This window comes from Ylistrum balloti, unplaced genomic scaffold, assembly GCF_031769215.1.
Source record: "Ylistrum balloti isolate Yb309-2 unplaced genomic scaffold, AGI_CSIRO_Ybal_v1 Utg369850, whole genome shotgun sequence".
Lineage (NCBI taxonomy): Eukaryota > Metazoa > Mollusca > Bivalvia > Pectinida > Pectinidae > Ylistrum > Ylistrum balloti.
This window is the reverse complement of record NW_026782003.1, coordinates 3,547,501-3,571,539: the sequence shown is the minus strand read 5'-3', so window position 1 is coordinate 3,571,539 and position 24,039 is coordinate 3,547,501. Positions and strand designations below refer to the sequence as shown.

At 36.4% G+C, this 24,039-nt stretch overlaps 2 protein-coding genes and 2 non-coding genes across 4 annotated transcripts in view; 2 read left to right on the top strand and 2 right to left on the bottom strand.

The window, feature by feature from the left end:
* Positions 1-2,484: 2,484 nt before the first annotated feature.
* Positions 2,485-12,188, top strand: LOC132545625 (actin-2-like). Its single transcript, XM_060209323.1, has 3 exons — positions 2,485-2,648; positions 3,444-4,188; positions 11,450-12,188. Exons 1-3 carry the CDS (start codon positions 2,523-2,525, stop codon positions 12,175-12,177), a joined length of 1,599 nt encoding a protein of 532 aa, XP_060065306.1. The 5' UTR covers positions 2,485-2,522; the 3' UTR covers positions 12,178-12,188.
* Positions 12,189-18,356: 6,168 nt separating this feature from the next.
* Positions 18,357-18,438, bottom strand: Trnas-gcu (transfer RNA serine (anticodon GCU)). The gene has a single exon. It is a non-coding gene; the product is annotated as a tRNA-Ser (tRNA).
* Positions 18,439-18,903: 465 nt separating this feature from the next.
* On the top strand, positions 18,904-18,985 carry Trnas-gcu (transfer RNA serine (anticodon GCU)). The gene has a single exon. It is a non-coding gene; the product is annotated as a tRNA-Ser (tRNA).
* A 2,564-nt stretch (positions 18,986-21,549) lies between these two features.
* LOC132545630 (actin-2-like) overlaps positions 21,550-24,039 on the bottom strand; it is a 14,850-nt gene continuing 12,360 nt past the window's right edge. Inside the window, exon 3 of the mRNA XM_060209328.1 lies at positions 21,550-22,289. Within this exon, the coding sequence (XP_060065311.1) occupies positions 21,550-22,289 (740 nt within the window). The remainder of the gene's footprint in view (positions 22,290-24,039) is intronic.

Below are 24,039 nucleotides of genomic sequence, written 5' to 3'. Positions count from 1 at the left end.
TCTCTAGAAGATGACTTCCCGTCTTAATCAAGGATGTAGAATGCATTGTTGTGAATGTCTAGTATCAATGTATGATCATTACTTAAGTAACACGAGATAGGGGATTTCCCTTCGTTATTTCAGGCCAGTAGCCTCGATACCACTAACAGAAATCAGTGTTATCTAAAGCTTCTGTGCGTAATCGATAATTAACACTGGGTCTGTCTGATTGTAAACACATGCACGTGGAGAATGTTACAGCCACGTGCTGTGTTGTGTAATATCTTCCGCTATACGATAGTATGAGTTACTGACTGATGTCTGCATGTATCAGCCTGATCTGGCCTTTTCTCAAACGATTTTACCATATATGGTATGATCAGTGCTTGAATTTCACGGAACTCATATTGTTGCCGTGTACTATAGTATCATAGTTATTTTAGTATACAGTGGTCCGTGTTTACATCTCGCTAGTCAGTTACCAGACTGCATGTATCATAGCTATTTATAACACACGATATAACAGACAGTATACCTAATTCTTCATACATTACATATCATATAGACACATTTAATTGTTTTACTTTTAACAAATTGAAATGAATTGCTTAATTATCTTAAAACTGTGTGTTGGTTTCATTTGCTTCATACAAGAACACAGAAGACGTTCTGAATAAGATTTCTGTGATATAAATTTTTTTTTTGGACGAATTTAAGGAAACTGCAATTCATTCTGTTTTAGAGAATCTTTTTACCATGGTGTGTTAGAGAGATCTTTTTGATTTCAGGTGTGATGTATTTTTGATGGTCAGTGATAGCCTCAACTTTCCTTTAGTGTGACATCATCGTACACATCCAATTTCGTAAATAAATAATTCTTATGGAGATGAAGATTGCAGTATTTTTCATAAGTACGTAGCACGAGTAAAAATTATATAATTGAATTTATTTATTCAACTGATGAAGGAATATTTTTATTTACTACAAAACTTTTAGAATATTTAATATATATTATGATATTTCATCTGAATGTTTATGCGTATTTCATGGTTTCTGGTTATTTATGTTAAAACGAAGAATTTCAGATAGGATCACCTGATAATTCTGTTGGTGAACATAATTGAAAGTTTAAATTAGTTATAATAACTGTAGGTAAAGGTTCAGGAAGTACTTCGATAATTTTAAACCTGAATGAGATAACCCCCGCGATTTGATTATCGTTTCCCGGGCTTGTCTTTTTATATTCTGCTAAAATAAATTGTATACTAACACATACATATTGATCACTCACGCGATTACTATTTAGCTTTAAGAAAGACAAAAATAATTACACAAATTAAAGTTATAATGTATAAAGGGCTTGTCACATGCGAGGCGGACATTGTTTTTTACTGGCGGTATATTTTGTCTTAGTGCTGTCATGTCTTAAATATTTCCCTGTATTCAGCGCGAACTTGAACAAGTAGTCCTTGTTTCGGACATGACCGTCAGGGTTAATTCACGTGACATTGGGGTGACGGAGACGCCAGGGTGAAGAAATCTAAAACTCTCCCGTCCAAATACACGCATATAATATTAGAATTGACTACAAACAATGTATTCAACCAGTTTTATCTTTTTTACTGAATTAATTTTGTGATATTTCAATATTTTAAATAAAAGATATTAGAAGATTCTTATATAAGAGCGATTCTGGTTTGATTACAGGAGTTGGTACTCCCACAAACATTTCCCCACCTTAGTTCCGCCATTACACGCCTTATCTGCCTACAGTGGTGACTTTTCCCGGTGACAATCTGCTGGCGTCCAGTCAACATACACACCTACTTACAAGATGTTTACCAATTCTTTATGTAATCGGGTACCTTAAGGCTAGACCTGAGTACTGATAAATCACCTTCAGAAATCTAAAATTCTGATCATTGACCTACTTTTAAAGCTTATATCATATCACCACCCAAGACTGATCTGAGCATTCATCACATTTGAATAATAACTATAAACCACCTTCAGAAATCTAAAATTCTGAAAATTTTACCTACTTTTAAACCTTACATCAAAACCTTAGACTGACCTGGGCATTCATCATATTTGAATAATTAAATAAAATGTTTAAACTTAAGTGTTGAATACCGCGGCGCGGAATCCTAAAATCGTACCAATTAATTTTCTCCCGCACGGGGTTTAAAAAACAGTTATTGATTAAATAAAGTTCGTAAGATGATAGTTCTATGATTATACACAGTATACAGAAACCTGTTTTACATCGGTCTAGTAAACGTTTTGTAGTGTGTGTGTAGTAGTGCGATCAACGACTCAACGTAGACAACACCTTATATGACTAACTGTACAGTATTTTACCTGGCGGATACATCCATATAAGGGCATGCTTCGGCTTAACGAGACGCACTTCCCAGAACAGCTCTATGACGTGACACCGTACGATATATAAGCACGGGCATGGTCCGTAGTCTTCAGTACGGTTCTAACCAGCGATAGCTTAACATCGAACACCGAGCGAAGAAAACCAACTTACAGACAAAATGTGTGACGACGATGTTGCTGCTTTGGTTGTGGACAATGGGTCCGGAATGTGTAAGGCCGGATTTGCCGGTGATGATGCTCCACGTGCTGTTTTCCCCTCTATAGTCGGAAGACCAAGGCATCAGGTAAGGAGTTTAATCTGTAGAATTATAGAGAACACAGGCACTTCTTATCTCTCCGAAACTCGTATCTGTGTAGATTGTCAGTAAATTTCTCTCGTCATGTATTGTAATGACATAGATACTTATTTGTCGTTTGCGTTTTGAAAAAAAAATAAGAAAAAAATAAAAATCCAATCCGTCTTTATATCTTTATTCTGTGAATGATACAATGGGGTTCAGACAATTATCCTTCCTTGACATGTGAAACATCCTTATTATTAATTAGATGGCAAAATCATAAATACATACTTTTCTACGTTTATGAGTAAATATTTACATTTTTATTTTGTTATTTACTGGATTAATAAAATTTAGTTTGTAGTTTTGTTTCTGTAACCTCTATTCGAGGTCGGATATATCACTGAACCGTATAGTATATACCTACCATGACCCGTCAGGCTACCATTGTGATTAGTCAATATGACCTTTGACCTATGTATATATACCATCAGTACGGAATCAGTATGTGTGCTTACACTAGACCCCTGTGGTCCGTTCTTGTGTTACATCTTCTGAAGTCCCGGATTACATACATTCCATTCCTTTCCACACGAAGCAATTATACATTTCGTAGATTTACGTTTTCTGTAAATTCTGTAATGATTTTTCAGTTTCGATTCAATTTTATCTACACCTGACAAGTTCGAAACACAGATATACTCGACTTTTCTATTTAATAAAACTTACTTAAAGTACTCGGGTACTTGGAAACACAACAATCAAACATGTATATCATGAAGTGTTTTGTTATCCTTTCAGGGAGTGATGGTTGGTATGGGACAGAAGGACAGCTATGTCGGTGATGAGGCCCAGAGCAAGAGAGGAATCCTCACCCTCAAGTACCCCATCGAACACGGCATCGTCACCAACTGGGACGATATGGAGAAAATCTGGCATCACACCTTCTACAACGAGCTCCGTGTGGCTCCAGAGGAGCACCCCGTCCTCCTGACAGAGGCTCCCCTCAACCCCAAGGCCAACAGGGAAAAGATGACACAGATCATGTTCGAGACCTTCAACTCCCCCGCCATGTACGTGGCCATCCAGGCTGTGTTGTCCCTGTACGCTTCTGGTCGTACTACCGGTATTGTGTTGGACTCTGGAGATGGTGTGACCCACTGTGTACCCATCTATGAGGGTTATGCCTTGCCCCACGCCATTCTTAGGTTAGATCTCGCAGGACGTGATCTCACAGACTACCTCATGAAAATCCTCACAGAACGTGGTTATTCATTCACAACCACAGCTGAGAGGGAGATCGTCAGAGACATTAAGGAGAAATTGTGCTATGTGGCTTTGGACTTTGAACAGGAAATGACCACAGCAGCTTCTTCTTCAACTCTGGAAAAGAGCTACGAACTTCCTGACGGTCAGGTCATCACCATTGGAAACGAGAGGTTCCGTTGTCCCGAATCTCTTTTCCAGCCTTCATTCTTGGGAATGGAATCAGCTGGTGTTCACGAGACGACCTACAACAGTATCATGAAATGTGATGTTGACATTCGTAAAGACTTGTACGCAAACACAGTTCTGTCTGGTGGTACCACCATGTACCCAGGTATCGCTGATCGTATGCAGAAGGAAATTACCGCCTTGGCTCCAAGCACCATGAAGATCAAGATAATTGCCCCACCAGAGAGGAAATACTCCGTCTGGATCGGTGGTTCCATCTTGGCTTCTCTGTCCACCTTCCAACAGATGTGGATCAGCAAACAGGAATACGACGAGTCTGGTCCCTCTATCGTACATAGGAAATGTTTCTAAACTAAACAAACAATGCATGCCGTATTTATATTTGCTCATTTCACCATGACATATGTGGAAAGACAATTGTGTGAAAGCTGTGTGACTGCAATCATCGATCATTTATATTCATCTTCTTGTTCGTGTTTTTACTGAATGTTGATCAATTAAAATATTTAAGAAATATTTTATTACTTATGTTTTTTTATATTTGAAAATATCCACGTCGCATCTCGGTATCGTATGTTATAAAAAAAAAACCTACAGCTTCCAATCCGAATGGGTATTCGTGAATATTCAAAATGCTTAACGGACACTTTGTTTGTCCGATATACAAAAATATGTTAATTACAATGTTTATAAAAGCTAACAACGGCACCGAGATCTCGATTTATGGATTGATCGAGCCTGTCCCCTAGTTCGCCCCTTTAATAGTTTATAGGATATGTTGGTGTTCAGTGTGTTAGTTACAGTGCTTGATCACGTTCACAGGTGTAACGCTACTGACTATTATATACCTTATCTCGCTTTGTCCTGAAATCTGGTTGATGTCTTGTTCAGAATTGAAAAAAAGGCGATAAAATCTCTGATTTTTTGATGGAGTACTTGTACACTATGGACTAAAGGTCGGATGCAATATTGTCACAATGGAGTAGATATTGATCTAAAAATCGCTAGTTTTGGTTTTAAATCCCGCATTGTCTCTATCTGATAAAGTTGTACGAAGATTTGGTGTCGAGTATGCAGATTTTGCTAGATATGGAGAACAGCATTGGAGGGAAGTCGGTTGGCAGGTAGTTTTTTTCTTCAAATATGCGCGTGCTCTAGGACATCGATCGAAACTTATGAATAACACTGGGATGAGTCAAGGTTGTAAAAGACGTCGATCTAGAAGTCATCAAAACGTTTGACCTGTACAGACGAGAACGACTGGAATAAACTAACGAGATCATCACCATATCGTGCTGTCGTCGTTTACAGCCATTACAATGATGACCAGACAAAATGACCTTTAGGTGACAATCGACTGTCCGGTCAAGCATTTTGGATCAGACAAGTTGACAGATAGATAATGTTTGACAATGTAAAACTGTCAATTGCTAGCAAGAATGATCGCTAGTGTTGCACCATTTACACCTCTAGAACAGATTAGAGCTTTTACCTAACTCGTGCTACTTATCCCTAATCAAAGTTGACGGTTACGTAATGTACTTTTCAGGTTTTTTTTCTAAACTTCTTTGATTGATTACATAGTAATTACCAAAGATTGATATGCAGTTAGAAAGTTAAAATATAGAGTACATCTACAAGTCGTGTATAATGCAATAGAAGACGGTGTTGTGGCACGTCAAAAACGGCGCTCTCTCCTCAGTATTTACAAACAGTTAAAATGCCTAGAGTTAAATTATTTTCTAGAATATCTGACTTCCTGAGTAAGAATCTAACACTATTTCACGCGAGATGTTGGTATGAAAAAAAATGTGTGTCAAGTTATCTATTATTAAAATGGTAGACAATGTGATTTGTTATTCATTTAAGCGATTTGATTCAAATCAATTACAAGATACTCTAAGCTGCTTTTTTCATTTCGTTTGAAATGCAATGTCAATACTTTCTAAACCACAATTTTAAAAGATGGAGTAAAATCTTCGTCGTCGTAAGCACCCTTTACATACAAATGTGGAGAGGGGTTATACGGCATGGCTAGCTAGAATCAGTGGCTTGATATAACAAATATATTGTACTTAACAGAAAAGCATGATTAGCTGCTATATACACGTTTTAGACAGACTATTTATGTACGACTCTGGTGCACAGTTTGGAATTTAGACAAAATGTAATAAGATAATAGAGATGGGCGGCGCATTGCCGGACATTACCAGACAGAGCAATCGTTTTCCATGATCGATTGGTCTTGATTCTGTGTAAATTTAGAATATTGCATCAGCAGTCTTATCTTAACATTGAACTTGTTTTTTTATTGTTTGACAATGTAACCGCTAAAATGAAGCCTCTAATTTAACCCACACTCGTTTTGATTTCCACATATGAACTACAGAACAGTTTATATATATATATCTATACATAAATATCTATATATAACTTGCTAATCGTCTTTTAATATTTTTGCCCATAAAACTAGATTAAACTTTAATATTTGTTTGAACACGTCTTTAGTACTAAACATATCCCTTGATCACAGTGAAATATAGAGAATATCATATTGTTAATTTTCATTTAATAACACTTTTGCAGACTTACAACAATGCATAGAGAGAACACAAATCATCTGCTGCGTACTCGTGAAATATACTAAGATATCAGAAACACTTGTTATTACTGAAGACACTATTAAATATCCTCTATGCCTTTTGGGAGATTCATTCACCCTTCCTCCTCTTCAACCTGTTTTGGTTTCAATGGCGCTCTTATTTTACCTGTCTCGTTTTCAGGATATTTCCATAATTTAACATTTTGTCTGTGAATTGTCTTTAAGTTTTACCTGCCTTTAGTCATATTTACCTGTTGCTAGTAAACAGGAATTATTGTATCATTATCCTACCAATCACCCCCAAGGTAGCCTAATACATCTTTTCATACCATTCAATGTGTTTATCATGATGAAGGAAAGATAGCCTTCCGGCTCAGTTCTTTATTGCCATGTAGTGTGTGATTGTATCATTCTCAAACTTTTATACTGTAGATATATGTGTGATATGTGCATCTATATATTCCGGCACCACTGACCGTATACAGAAAGAATTCCGTCGGACAAAGACGATATCGTGATAAGAAAAGCTCTTACTAGTTTTGTGTCTCCATCTTGGCTTCTATTTCTGATTTGGTGAAGGTGTTTAGCAGAAGGTATGATGTCAAATGTGAACAAGAGGTTGTTTTAAATCGTGAAAACTATGTTATATACACGTATGTCATCACTGTCAACTCTCTATTGTATGTATATAAAACATCTAATGGTGTAAAAGGCGAATTTATCATCAAACATGTATTTATTCCTTTTATCTTGATAAGAAAAAGCGCACTTAATGAAACAGAATATTGTTTGTGAGAATACGGGTAGTAAAATAAACAAGTATTGTTCTATATAGAATTTTTAGTGATTCAAAACTTCATATTAAGCATTTGGTTTTATACTTTTCATGTTAAATAACAAAATTACAACAACACGGGTAATATTTCTATTCTCGACCACAAACACATAGAAATATTCATTTAGAAAATTATTATGGATAACGTTGCGACTGTTTGTTAATAGGACAATAATACTAATAGTGATGGTGATACTGGTGGTTGTTTGTAGATAATAGTACTAACAGTGATGGTGATGCTGGCGGTTGTTTGTAGATAATAGTACTAACAGTGATGGTGATGCTGGTGGTTGTTTGTAGATAAAAGTACTCACAGTGATGGTGATGCTGGCGGTTGTTTGTAGGATAATACCAGTAACATTGAGTATGGTACTGGTGGGTTGTTTGTAGGATAATATCAGTAACATTGAGTGTGATACTGGTGGGTTGTTTGTAGGATAATATCAGTAACATTGATGGTGATACTGGTGGGTTGTTTGTAGGATAATATCAGTAACATTGAGTGTGATACTGGTGGGTTGTTTGTAGGATAATATCAGTAACAATGAGTGTGATACTGGTGGGTTGTTTGTAGGATAATATCAGTAACATTGATGGTATTACTGGTGGGTTGTTTGTAGATAATATCAGTAACATTGATGATGATACTGGTGGGTTGTTTGTAGGATAATATCAGTAACATTGATGGTGATACTGGTGGGTTGTTTGTAGGATAATGTCAATAACATTGAGTGTAATACTGGGGGTTGTTTGTAGGATAATATCAGTAACATTGATGGTGATACTGGTGGGTTGTTTGTAGGATAATATCAGTAACATTGAGTATGATACTGTAGGGTTGTTTGAAGGATAATATCAGTAACATTGATGGTGATACTGGTGGGTTGTTTGTAGGATAATATCAGTAACATTGATGGTGATACTGGTGGGTTGTTTGTAGATAATATCAGTAACATTGAGTATGATACTGGTGGGTTGTTTGTAGGATAATATCAGTAACATTGATGGTGATACTGGTGGGTTGTTTGTAGGATAATATCAGTAACATTGATGGCGATACTGGTGGGTTGTTTGTAGGATAATATCAGTAACATTGATATACATTGTTTGTAGGATAATATCAGTAACATGATATACTGGTGGGTTGTTTGTAGGATAATGTCAGTAACATTGATGGTGATACTGGTGGGTTGTTTGTAGGATAATATCAGTAACATTGATGATGATACTGGTGGGTTGTTTGTAGGATAATATCAATAACATTGAGTATGATACTGGTGGGTTGTTTGTAGGATAATATCAGTAACATTGAGTATGATACTGGTAGGTTGTTTGTAGGATAATGTCAGTAACAGTGATGATGATACTGGTGGGTTGTTTGTAGGATAATATCAATAACATTGATGATGATACTGGTGGGTTGTTTGTAGGATAATAGAAAAAACAATGATGGTGATACTGGTGGGATGTTTGTAGGATAATATCAGTAACATTGATGGTGATACTGGTGGGTTGTTTGTAGGATAATGTCAGTAACAGTGATGATGATACTGGTGGGTTGTTTGTAGGATAATATCAGTAACATTGATGGTGATACTGGTGGGTTGTTTGTAGGATAATATCAGTAACACTGATGGTGATACTGGTGGGTTGTTTGTAGGATAATAGAAAAAACAGTTGTGGTGATACTGGTGGGTTGTTTGTAGGATAATAGAAAAAACAGTTGTGGTGATACTGGTGGGTTGTTTGTAGGATAATAGAAAAAACAGTTGTGGTGATACTGGTGGGTTGTTTGTAGGATAATATCAGTAATAGGGAAGATGATGTGGAGTTTTTTGTAGGATAATTGTATACGTTGGTTATATCCGTTTTGATACCGTGGTTAACAGTATTTCTTTTTATTTCTTTTAATGAATTTGAATCAGAACAGAAAACTTTTTGTGTCGAATCAGTTTGGCCGCTTAGGTATGATGTTGAACATAAATCGAGTTTTATATTGTATAACCCTATTGGTGCAGCTATTTGTTATTGCATGCTTGTGAAATAACTCATAACCTTTCAACAATGTCAGTTATGATATGATGTGTTAAGTGCTTGCCACTCGGTGTTGTCGTGGTGTATAACGCTTCGAATTCCTTTTTTTGTGACCAAATGATTTTTAAATGTCAGCTAAATGCTTTTGATGTTTTGTCTATAGATAGTCTCTTTACATATTATGCTGTTCATAATGCTGTTATATTTTTACATTACATTACTTTCCATATCAATGAAAGCTTTCTTTATTCAGCTGCATTTCAATATATCTTAGCGGATAAAAAAACCCGACTTTCCCCCTCACTATTTAGTCATTATTGTCGCATGTTTACTTCCGGTTGCTGACATCTGAAGACGATGACTTCTCTAAGTGGATTTTGTAGCCGTTGTCAGGTATGTATATGTATATTTAGGTATTTCTAACAGGTGTCTAACGTTAAAAGTTATACTAATAGCCAAAAATCTGATATATATCAGATTTAGTGATTGATCTCGTTTATCTGAACAGGTGTAGTATCAGTAATATATACCTGTATATGATTTAGACACTATTTCCTCAGCCAAACAATCGTCTCAGTTTAAAATATCACTACTTTATTTCTTCGTTTCTTTTTCTTTTAAAATGCACGTATATTCACATGTAAGACTGTAAACACCTTGAAACTAGTATACTTGCTCAGTCATGCTTGTTGATTTTATGAACATCTCTAGTGAGTCATATGTGTATAGTAGTGTTGATAATCCAGAGTGTGGCGTACTAACGTTGTGTATATAAATGGAGGTTTGTTTGTATACCATTATACTACCTGTATGTACACATATGTATAAAGACCCTCATACCATCTCTAGAGAGATATCAGGGGGTTACAATTACTTTCGCTCTCTGCGAAAGTGGTCGTAACAACCGGGATAACGAGGATGGCGAGATTTTCATCATAGCGTTAGTCATGTGATAAAAGGTCAATACCATCGAGTAGATATGTTTATAGCACGACAAAGTTATTTTATTGACAAATATAGTCAAGACGACTTTTGACAGATATCAAGGTGATGCTGTGTGAATACCAATATCGCCATATATGGCTAATTATTTTTGCACTAATAAACATCTAATTAACGATAATTTTGTATAAACAATTGCTTTATGTTGGGACGTATCATTTATTTAGAGCAAGTAAAATGGACAGGCCTGCTGTTGTTATTGACAATGGTTCTGGAACAGTCAGAGCTGGACTCGCCGGAGGTCCTTGTCCGGCCACGTTTCCGTCTATTGTTGGGAGACCTAGATGTAAGGTACGATATAGTCATGGAATATACAAATTAGAATTAAATAAAATCATAGCAAGTATGAAATATATCAGCACATCAGCAGTAAAGAAATTCCCCGAACTGAAGATGTGGACCCAGACTAACTAATATCACCACATTGTACCATGGAATAAGATATACATCCAAATCCTTCATTGTACCCATTGTATGCGATATTTGAAGAATACAAACACGACGTAAAATTTTTTAATAGTAGATTACTTAAGATACTGATTCTTTCTGTGTTTCTTTCTCTTATTTAAATTTCCGATCATTGAAAAGAAACTCAATGTACATATGTTTAACAGGGCCCAGGAGACATACCTGATGGCGATATTTTGGTCGGTGATGAGGCCGAAAAGATGAGAGGAAAGTACACTATCAAGTATCCTGTCGAGTGCGGCATCATCACAAACTGGGACGACATGGAGAAGATCTGGAATCACACCTTCTACAACGAGCTCCGTGTGGCTCCAGAGGAGCACCCCGTCCTCCTGACAGAGGCTCCCCTCAACCCCAAGGCCAACAGAGAAAAGATGACACAGATCATGTTCGAAACCTTTAACATTCCAGCCATGCACTTGGCTGTCCAGGCTGTATTGTCCCTGTACGCTTCTGGTCGTACCACCGGTATTGTGCTGGACTTGGGGGAAGGTATGACAAACATAGTACCCGTTTATGAGGAGTGTTACCTTCGATACGCCATTCCAAAAGTAGATTTTTCTGGACGTAATCTCACAGACTACCTCATGAAACTTCTTACAGAGCGTGGTTACTCATTCACAACCACAGCTGAAAGAGAAATAGCCAGAGATATTAAAGACACGTTTTGTTATGTTGCTTTAGATTTTGAGCAGGAAATGTCATCTGTAGCTTCGCCCCAAGAGAGTTATACCCTTCCTAACGGAGACGTTATCCGAATCGACAGGGAGAGATTCATGTGCCCTGAATGCCTTTTCGATCAGGCTTTGGTGGGGAACGAACGTGTTGGTATTCACGAGACACTTTATTACTCTATAATGAGATGTAACAAAGACCTCAGAGCCGATATGTTTGGTAATATTGTTTTGTCTGGAGGTTCCTCTCTACTGCCTGGTATAGAGAACCGTTTGAAGAAAGAGTTAAATAATTTAGCACCTGCTGGCACAACATGTTGTGTGATTTCCCCACCGGACAGACGAAACAGTGCATGGTTAGGAGGTTCTATGATGGCGGCATTGCCAACCTTTCTTACTAAGTGTATCAGTAAGGATGAATACGAGGAATTTGGACCTAGTCTTGTCCATCGAAAGTGCTTTTAAGATTTTTAAAAAAAAAATGTTATTATACCTATAATTGTATAATTCTATACTCAATTCGTATGAATTTTTGAGAAACGTATCGAATGATCTGAATGTCAGTTGAAGTTTCACTATAGATATAATTTCATTGACCTTATAAGGAATGCAGTGGTTAGTTATCACTCATTTTTGTTATAGGTTATTGATTGCTAATCAATAGTGAAAGGAAGGGAGTCACTTGGGACCTTTCGGTAATAAGCACATTTCTTTCTGGAGTATGTATTAAGGTCTGGTGCATATAGTTTGCTATTTAAAAGCTCAGTTTTTATTATGTGGACTCTCAACGAAATGGGTCAAAATTGGATGGAGGCGAGGGTTGGTTAGTTAGTTCATTAGTAAATTGTAAATTGTCAATATTAGACAACCAAAAAAAAAAAAAAAAAAAAAAGATTTGTACAGAAAAATATTATGTCACGAAGTGTGCAGGGCAATTACTTCGTTTTCATTTAGAACCAGTGCAATATCTAACATAACATACTGACTTATTAACATTGTATATTTGCTATGTTTATATATCATCAGATTATCGATTGGTTAATAAATTCATGTTAAATCGACGCTCGTGCAAGATCCTTTGTTTACATAAATAGATATTATCTGTGACAGGATGTAGCTGCAACACTTCCTTTAATATCCTTAACCATGAAATGTTGTTTTTGTTTCGATAGACGCATTCGCGAACAACGAGACCCAGTCGTACTTCTTGAGGAGACAAGGATTTACACTGGTCCGACTTATTGGAATCGTAAAAGAATCTATAAAAACCATTAATCAATAGATGTTCACTCAAACCACCAAACAGATATCTCGCTACGTAGACTCGATAAGCAGAATGTATATTGTAAAAAAGTCAAAAAAAAAGAAAAAAAAAAGGGAAAATTGAAGTAGTTTGAACGTTTCACATGTAACGATTTCTTATTTAAGAATTCATTCTCTGCACTCTACCTTTCCACGTTAGGCGGAGGTGGTATCTTGTTGTAAACTGCACGGACGCACATATCGTGCAATGTCTGAAAGGAATAAGGCAAACATTGCTTAGTATTATGGCAACGTTTTCCACAGTCTATTACTAAACAAACTGTATTTCTCTTGGCTGACATTTAATCAAGTGACTTCTCTGTAGAACCCTGTTTTATTTCAACTGAGAGATATCTTTTACAAACATTGATATCGTAAATGTTATAAAACTTTTAATGAAGAACAGTTAAATAGACTCAAGTTTATTAGCTGTTCACCATCGACTGAAGCGTACTGCATGACATAACGAAGGACTACACTACACTGTCATACCTTTACATTACCATTCAGGAACCTCCCCCTTTCTAGATAAACATTTCTGTGATTTCTATCAAAAATGTCAACTGCACAGCTAAAACATAACAATATGGGCTTGGAAAGAGGATAACGCGGAAAGAAACTTATGATCATAAGTCATAATCTCCCTGGATATAAATAGATAATGTTTAATGTCAGTAACGTATTTTAGGAGTAGGACTTATTTGTCACCCTTGAATAGACACAGAAATATTACCAAAATTAATGTACTTTTACATGGTATTTGGTGCGTTCCAATTGCACTCTTTATTCCTTTCTCATATTGCCTTTCCAGAAAACGTAATTCTGAAACCATTTTCTAAACAGCCAGTGTTACAAGGAAATAACTTGTAACATATGACAAAGGGGACGATGAATAACATAACGTTTGCTATCGTCGATACCAGAGAGGAGGCGATAACATCGACAATAGACCAGAGAATGAGAATCGTGGTTTTTCTGAAGACGAGGATCGAATGTTAGTTTTTCTAACAGTATTTTGGATGACATCTTAAGTGTATTTGTCACTAAACTGACAATACCTGTTAATACACTTACATCGATATAGTGAATAACCAGTCATAATGAAGTATTTATAGGCAACTTAAAACTACAAGCAGCTGAAATTTAAAACAAATCGTAGTTGTTTAATTGGAACGCCTGGTATCTCTGATGTATCCCTGGACTATATCTAATAAACATATAGTTGGTAGGATGACAGGTTTTCCGTCTGTACGACTCCTTTCGTTTCCGGGTATCGTCTAACGAACGTCAGTGTTATGGCGATGTAAGGGGGAGACTTGCAACCTCCTCATAGGGATATGACTGTCTGTTGCGGTGAACTTTTGATTTTACTAGATTTTGACGACGGTTCCAAGGCTTGAAAATGCCTTATCCTTACCATATCAGTTGAAACATGTCCAGAAGCTGGAAGGAAGAATATGTTTAAATCAATACCACTGATAGTGGAATAGTCTAATTCAGGTTAGAGTAGAATTCAGCGTGATGGCTGTTTCCGTATATGTACTACTGACTTGCAGAGAACTAATATACTTAGTAATATAAACGACGAAGAAGGTAAGAATAAATTGTGATGATTGAGCCTTGAATATTTCACTTTGATTCGTGACTATGTTTTGTGTAATGATGTAAGCGATGAGTGTTATAGTTGAAACCAAATAAAACGCCGAGTCCTAGCCAGCCGAAATATGATAATTATTGATATTTGATGCCATTTTCACAGCTAGACATTGCAAATGTCTGCAGACAATTTAGTTTACCAACAAATAACCTAACTGGGCAGCATTGATGTATTTCTACAAACGGAGGTCTCCATAGCAATTATAATCAAGATCACTAGTCGTCAATATCCAATTTCGTATTCAAATTATTAAAAGGAACAAAAGAAATTGATAAGTCAGGGCCTTAAACCTTTGAAACACGATAAGTAAATAATTCGTACATTGTATCATAGTGATAAGTAAGTCAAAGTACAGCGTTTGTATTAGGACCAACGAAGTTACCTCCCTTATATACCTTCCGGTTCTATTCATTTTTTATACAGTTTAAGCAAAATGATCATGATGATATTTACCATTGTTATGTATTAATTATATGTACATTTACATGAATCATATGTATTAAACACTAATGAGTTTTGATTATGACTATTATGACATGTTGGTTTTTTCTTGTTGTTTTTTATCCAGTTCATTAACTGAGGTATAACAGAGATAAGGAGACTATTACTGCTGACACGACAAAAATGAAAGGTGCTAAGAAGATTGTGTGAAAAAAAAACAATAGATGTTTATATAATTTTAGAGCGAATTTAAAACTGGTCGAAAAATGATCAAGAAAATGCGAAGCTGACAAAAATCCAAACCAAATATATGTCTGTAAGTACATTAACTCGTCTTAGATAATTTCGAGTGAAAATGCATTATAAGGCTTGTTTCAACGTGATTTAAAATGTCACGAGAGACATGATAAACGTCAAAACCGTTCCTTTCTTAAATAAGAGGTATAGATTAGTATTGGGACTGCGTGCATAACTAGGGTATTTAACCTACTTTGAAACAATTCCCTTTGTAGGTGACAATGAAATCACGTGATACAGTTACTACAGTTCAAACTGTAGATAAACTTGTCTTTAAATGGAAACGTTAAAGTGACACCTGACTGAAGTGTTTAACTCTGGGGAAAAGAACACATTTAATCACTCTTTTATAATAGAATGAAAACATATATTAATGGATTATGAATGAAAAGTAGATGATGGTCAGTGTTGTATATTTATACACTTGTAAAAATTAGAGACTGATAAACTTAGAGAAAGATTGAATGATAAGTTAATCGAGCGACTGAAAGAAAGAAGGACGGTAGGTTTAAAGATTGGTACAGGTTTATCGATTTAATTAAAATAGATTGTACGACACCTTGTCATATACATACCGCGTTGGTCGTAGGGATTGTGTCATGGATGTTGTGACCCATTGCGTACCCATCAGAGGGGGTCTTAGATCTCGTTGAACGTAACCTCTTACCTCATAAATATCCTCACTGAGAGTAGTTACATTTATTTACAACCAAAGCTGAGAGACAAATTGTCAGAGACACTAAAGATAAAAATGACACAGATTGCCCTTCACTTGACACAGAAAATGTCTATATCGGCTGAATCTTCAGGACTTAGGGAAGGAATATGAACTTCCGCAAGGCAATTTCATACTGATAGGCACGGAATGTTCGGGACCTCCAGAAGCCATGTTCAAACACTCTCATTAAGGAAAAAAAGCGTGCTAGTACTCACACCGAAATACAGCGGTATAACGAAGCGTGATGTTGATATTCGTAAATGCTAGTATGCAAATACATTGCCTGAAAAAAACTGAAGGTTTACAGAACGAACTTTACACTTTAGCTGCTAGTGTTGTACAAGAGAGAACATATCCCCTGAATCAAATACTCCGTCATGGCTTTCCTATCTACCTACCAACAGATGTGGATCAGCTAACAGGTGTATGAATTCGGCCCATCCATTGTCCACACGAAATGCTGGTATACTTCCATTTTAAATGCTTTCATTAAAATGTGTTTGTCGTTAAAAAGGTAGAAAATATTTCAAATGTTGTCTTTTATAGTTTTATATCTAGACAGAAATAAACCGATGCTATTTCAATGATTAAAACAGAAATGTCTCTCTCAGTTGCCGTTTTATGTTATGTAAGGGATGTCTGGTTATAGGCAGGTATTGTCCTTGATAAGGTCATATCAATGCTGTCTTTAAACAAACGTCATGCCGTTTCTATCACCGATAGGTTCAAGTAGCACAGTAGAGATATATCCTGCTGGTACGACTGTACTTGGTTTCAATATCTGATGGTCTTTGAGTCCTCAAAAAACTATCGGCATGGTTCTTCAATACTTTTCTTTACTTCCATTAGTAGAGATTCCGGCTGACGCTTTTTGATGTTTCAATCTGAACGACCATATAACTGATGTTGTGGCCATGTGACCACATTGAATGTGTTTAGAGGATGAGAAGACTGTTACTTATGTTAATGCATATATACGTTTCTAGTTACTATAAACTGCCATTTATTAACTTTACTTCAAGTTCGACCACTCCTGATATATATATTAAACTGTCTGTGCCAGCTTGAAACTACAGTCTAACCTGTATTAAACGGCCACTGTTGGGAAATTATGAAAGTGGCCTTTATAGAGAGGTGGCCTCTTAATTGAGGTTCCTTATTTTCGAACCCAAGTTGCGGCAATTTGCACATTGACATTTGAATACAGTTTAATAATTAGATATAAAACATCATCTGTTATTATTTAAACACTCGATGCCATGTCTAAACGACATCCAGTAAAGACTAGAATCTAGAGTGGGCGTCGCACGAAAAATGGCGACGGAGCGGAAACACTCCAGTATTGTATTTATTGTTCCTACAACCTTCGAAAACGCACCACTGCATTGTTTTTGCTTTCTGTCCATTAAAACATTTCTTTATAAAATTTCTCATCCTAGTTACCTGTTGTCGGGAATGTTTCTGGGTTTTACTCTACTCCTCATTAATGTTCATGACCTCAGGTCACGGATAGCAGCTCTCTATTCTGGCGAAATGTTGATTTTACGAAGCGAAAACACTCGCAATGTAATTTGATCGACAAAAACTAAATGTGGTATTTTTCGACAGTGCATTTATTCTCTCTTAATGATCGATATTTTGTTCGATACAGAAACTTTCGATCCGATATATCTATCGAACGTAAAATACCGGTTTTCGATACATATTCAAGAATTAAAGTTTTTCGTTTGCTGCTCATATTTCGAAGTGATTTGCCACAATAGTGCTAATATGCCTGTATTGTGTATAACAGTGACGTAAATGAAATCAAACTCAATATAAAATGCATGTTGAATTGTATTTACGTGCCAACAGCTCTTTTCTTTGTAGGAATGTTCACGTGGCGAGAAAACGTGACTCCCAGTCCAGAAAGCTTGTCAAATGACTTGTGGTCAAAACGGCCGTTTAAACGAGGTTCGATCGCGAGTTTGGGACGAAATGGGTGGCCACTGGCCGCGTTAGACAGATGGACGTTAAATTAGGTATCATTAATGAGCAAAAACGATTGGGAGGGTCTGAAAACGGCCGTTATAAGCAGGTGGCCGTTATAACAGGTTAGACTGTATTATCTTTTGTCAGAGGTTAAAGGTTAGAAGGTAGAGAGTATCAGTCAGACGTGGAAGATGGATTCAATCTTTGTAGTCTGAACAAAATCGAAAGAGCACGTTGAATAAAGCTTAAAACGATAGCCGACGAGGATGGGATTCGAACCCACGCGGGGAGACCCCAATGGATTAGCAGTCCATCGCCTTAACCACTCGGCCACCTCGTCTGATCTGTTTATAGTTAAAGGCGGATCACTTGCTATGCCTAAGGTTACTAAATATGTTGCGTCTGAATTTTTTTCTCCGGTTTAACCGACATTTTTATTGATATATATGATTTTTAATAGTCAAAGTGTGTCAATGGCTTCAATAGCTATGCTTTGAGATGGCACTTATTTGATATTGTTGTAAATGTCCATGTTTAATAATTGTGAAATAGCGTTAATATGTAAAATAAAAGCTTCATCTATACCATAGAAAGCCAAAATCGCATAACATTATGTATATAAATCTAGCACTACAATCATATGTGATTTCTATGTCAAGTAAATAGATTTCTGCTCAGAGCATATTCCATTTGATAAGGTAATGTCACTTATCGAATGAAACGTATTCTTATTCAAAATTCAGAATAGATCGTAATGTTCACTATCAAAATGAAATTACAGCTACGTTTTAACTTAAGTGCAACAGACGAGGTGGCCGAGTGGTTAAGGCGATGGACTGCTAATCCATTGGGGTCTCCCCGCGTGGGTTCGAATCCCATCCTCGTCGTCTATTTTTACTAAATTTATTGCTGGCATGGCCTTGATTTTACCGTTGTCATAATGACCCCATTGAGAATATTATATCACATTGTGTGAAATAAAGCTTGACGTGTTTAATGCTCATTAGTTTGCCTGTTAGTACCGTCGTTGTATGCCGTATTATCATTTGAAAACCTGACGTTATTTACTGGTGCCGTCCATGAAGCAGAAGACTCTAACTCTTGCGGAATACCTGGTCTTATACTCCTTGTACCTTTTCCGATGAGTCTCAATGAAAAAGTTTATTATCAGATAAATTCAGTAACATTGATCCTCCATTGGTAGTTCATTGATCGAATACAATAAACGACTTTATATGGCATCTGTAAATGAAACAGAGAGATAAAATACATCTATAATGAATTTTGTTTTTGTATTTGCATTAAAATATCAATATTTATATATATCTGTAATGATGTTTTGAAAAAGTGGAAATACTTAATGTACCTACTGTTTATAAGTTCATCATTGTGTATTATAATTGGGTGGGGCAGATCCATAAAGCTAATGTCTTTGTGTTATGCAATACACAACATCACATGAAATTTCTTAAATAGTAAATCTTTTAGAACGTTGATTTTTACGATTAGGGGACATCATTTTCCAAGCAACATTTCTCATTAAGATTTCCAGTTACTTCTATTACTGTAACTATAATCAAATGGTCATATCTCTCTTCTCTCTGAGTCTCTTTCGTATTACATTCTCTTGCCGTGTCTAAGCTACATTTACACCAAAAGTTTGGAAATTTAGGATATCCGATGATAGAGTAACCAAACATACGACTTATCCAAGTACTATCCCTATTTAATCACTTTATTAAATTGCTGGGACACCATGAAATGTAGTGATCAGAAGGTGAACAACCTGTGTTATCAAAGTTATCATAATAATGATATTTTCACTACGTTCATGGTTGCTTCATGTGTTTTCTCAACATACATTATCTCACAATAGTACCGTGACATTAACGCTCTGTACTTCTATCACCTTTATCTGACAACAGTGGCTTTTATTTTCTTCATCTAATCATTTCTTTATGTAAGACAATCTACCCTGACCTTATTTCGGTTTTGTCTTCTTTTTTTTATCCAACTTAACGTAATTCTTTTACATAACAATATATAAAAATTAAACTCTAGATAATGTTCAGTATAACATTTGACTTCCAAGGCCATCCATTACAGAAGTCATTAAAGTTTCTAATCTAAAATCAGACATCAGAATGGGCCCATGCTTGCATCAGGTACTTATTAAATATTTGTAGTTGAAATTATGATAAAAAGCGTAATAGCATGTTGTGGTCCTAAGTCCCATTAGACTGGTTATGATGTTTAAAGGGTTCTAATCTCTTTGAATTTTTTTATCTGAAATGGATACGCTTAAGTTTTCGCTATACCTTTCTGGTGCATGACCATTGAAAGCAACATTCCCTGTCTGATTTAATCATATCAGGTTACCACAGAGCGTAAAAATACTCATGACATGATGAGTGAGAATTGCCTAGTCTTTTTGTTACTTGAAAAATTAGATTACGTGCATTGTAAGGATATCAGGTGAAGGTGCCATTATCATGAACGATTTTGTGTTGCCTCAGAAAGTATTGAATTCAACTTGCATCTGATAGGTAAAATAATGGCCTCTTTAACATAAGTATAACATACGATTTAAATGGACATTGGTTCTTCTCCATAGTCCTAGTTGGTGGCATCGTTGTTTACAGGAGTTATGATGCACTTTTCATCCAGTGGTTTATCAACTTCAGATAGCTAACACAGTCATATATAGATTGTTTCTTATCGTATTAACCAGTCTAGAGTTGTTAATCATCATCATCATCATCATCATCATCATCATCATCATCATCATCACTAGCATTTCTGTTGAAGTACCATTTGATAACTGACCAAAGCAAAAATGTTAAAGATTGGTAAAGCAAAACGTTCACGGCTTACTTCCAGTATAATAGACATGATATCGTTTCATGGTCCTGAGACCAGGGACTTGTTGTGCAGTAACGGCTTTGATGAATTACCATGACGTTAATACAAGATAAGGGCTTCGGTATTAATCTTTAGAGATGATGTAAAAAATTGCAAACTCGTTAGCAAAGGTAGCATATTAAATGCTGCCTCTGTAGAATGCCTTTGAAGACCCTTTAATCTATTACGCGGGATTAATAGTTGTTACTAGATCGAAAAGTTCGTTATACTGTTCATATCACTAAATACATAAATGTTATTTGTACTGCAGTTGTATCAACATTTACATCATAATTTTGTGTTACCTTAACCGCAAGGTCTTGTCTGATGTTTTATAACAATGACTTTGTTTAAAACACAAACAAGTAAAAACATTATTTCGTTTTTATTCATGATTTTTTTTCATATTTCTTATAAAAACAATGACGATGTAAATATTATGAAAAGTATATCAACGCAGCGCGTGTAAAGTGCGCGCTTCAGAAATCTCAGTCAATATCGGCTTATAGGGATATCTAAGTAGCACTTTAATGAACATATTTGTTTGAATTTAAAAACATTTCCTGTGGACGATTGATGGACCAGACTCATCATATTCCTGTTTATTGATCCACATCTGTTGGAAGGTGGACAGAGAAGCCAAGATGGAACCACCGATCCAGACGGAGTATTTCCTCTCTGGTGGAGCAATGATCTTGATCTTCATGGTGCTTGGAGCAAGAGCGGTAATTTCCTTCTGCATACGATCAGCGATACCTGGGTACATGGTGGTACCACCAGACAGAACTGTGTTTGCGTATAAGTCTTTACGAATGTCAACATCACATTTCATTATACTGTTGAAGGCCGTCTCGTGAACACCAGCTGCTTCCATTCCTAAGAAAGAAGGTTGGAACAAAGCCTCTGGGCATCTGAACCTCTCGTTTCCAATGGTGATGACCTGACCGTCAGGGAGTTCGTAGCTCTTCTCCAGTGATGAGGAAGAAGCAGCTGTGGTCATTTCCTGTTCAAAGTCTAGGGCAACATATGCCAACTTTTCTTTAATGTCTCTAACAATTTCTCTCTCAGCTGTGGTTGTGAATGAGTAACCACGTTCTGTGAGGATTTTCATGAGGTAGTCTGTGAGATCACGTCCTGCAAGGTCCAACCTCATAATGGCATGGGGAAGTGCGTAGCCTTCATAGATTGGGACTGTGTGGGACACACCATCGCCAGAGTCCAACACAATACCGGTAGTACGACCAGAAGCGTACAGGGACAACACAGCCTGGATGGCCACGTACATGGCAGGGGAGTTGAAGGTCTCGAATATGATCTGTGTCATCTTTTCTCTGTTGGCCTTGGGGTTGAGGGGAGCCTCTGTCAGAAGGACGGGGTGCTCCTCTGGAGCCACACGCAGCTCGTTGTAGAAGGTGTGATGCCATATTTTCTCCATATCGTCCCAGTTGGTGACGATGCCATGTTCGATGGGGTACTTGAGGGTGAGGATTCCTCTCTTGCTCTGGGCCTCATCACCGACATAGCTGTCCTTCTGTCCCATACCAACCATCACTCCCTGTGATTACGAAAAAAATGTTTTATTTTCCATAGAGTATTTTTGCGAAAAATAAAAACGCATGGGTGCAATTTAAAGTATCTTCGATCGACGATGTTCTCTGATAAGAATAATCGTTTTCGATTGGAAAGTTAAATAACAAAAGCTGATTCCTGTCTCAGCTTTTCTATCTATTGAATCAACTTATTGATTGTAGTAGGTAATGTACGCTGGTCGTTTATTTTAATTGTCGGTGTATACCTTTAACCAAAGTAGCTTGAATAAGAATCGGATTACAGAATTAACCTTGGTGTATCGGGTGTGTTCAGACTTGTCTGTATCGCTATAGTGTTTGGGATATACTAAGCATACAATTTACTGTGAAAGACAAGCCAAGTCATACATCACCACACCATATATGATCATAATATTTCCAATATTAGACTTAACGTTGCGTTCTGCTTTGTTACAAATACTCTTGATCAATTAACGGCGATCATGTCTAATAAAATTTGTTGTTACCGTTTTTGAAGAAAAATGTGCTAACCTTAACTCTTACAATAATATCTTATAATATAAACCGATTAGAAAATAACTTTCTAGAAAAAAAATTTAAACGATAAAATAATTACATTTTGCAGCATACTGAATGGTTCAGGTAACAGTTAAAATCCAATCGTCGTTTTCAATAAGTTCTATAATTTTAAAGACTGTATTTCATATTTTATTCTTTTTGTCTCCTTACCTGGTGTCTGGGTCTCCCGACTATGGAGGGGAAAACAGCACGTGGGGCATCATCGCCGGCAAATCCGGCCTTACACATTCCGGACCCATTGTCGATGACAAGAGCTGCAACATCATCGTCACACATTTTGAAATGCTATTTTTAGTCCTATACTACTACGTTCTGACTTTCCTGATAAAATTTGTCGAGTAACTGATCGGTCTCGAGCTTCGCCTCAATTTATACCTGTAATTACTTGAAATCCTGTTCAGAATTGCCTTATATGGTCATATCTTTAAGAACCAATAGGCAAAAGCTTAACACGCAAAATCACGTGATCAGATGTTGAGAGGACAGTTATTACTTATGTGGGCTTATCGAACATAAATATATACACAGAAATAGTACTCTATATGAATTGACTGTGTCACAGGTGAGTACATATTTGCGCATGCCCACATATTTTACTATCCACAGATATTCAATTACGTGTCACAATAGATACGTACCTATAGTAAGGATAGTATTTAATACAATTGTTCACCATTCAATATATTGCTCTAAAATGTAAACACACCCTCCATGAGTATGAGTGACGTTTTTTTCAAAATGTTTAACTTACTTGATCAAATCTGATTGTTATCAATAAGACTTGAGATTTTAATAGCATACCTTTGCTGTATTCTATTTCCTTGTACACTTACTGCCTGTAACCCTGTAACATCCGTGTAATAATTTAGCATGAACATTTTTTACACTTAAAAAGTCTAATTTTCTTTATA

Coding starts and splice junctions, on each gene's coding strand:
- LOC132545625 (XM_060209323.1), top strand. CDS start 2,523: ATGTGTGACGACGATGTTGCTGCTTTGGTTGTGGACAATGGGTCCGGA. Junction 2,649..3,443: donor TCGGAAGACCAAGGCATCAG/GTAAGGAGTTTA, acceptor TTATCCTTTCAG/GGAGTGATGGTTGGTATGGG. Junction 4,189..11,449: donor GAAATGTGATGTTGACATTC/GTAAAGACTTGT, acceptor TTAACATTCCAG/CCATGCACTTGGCTGTCCAG.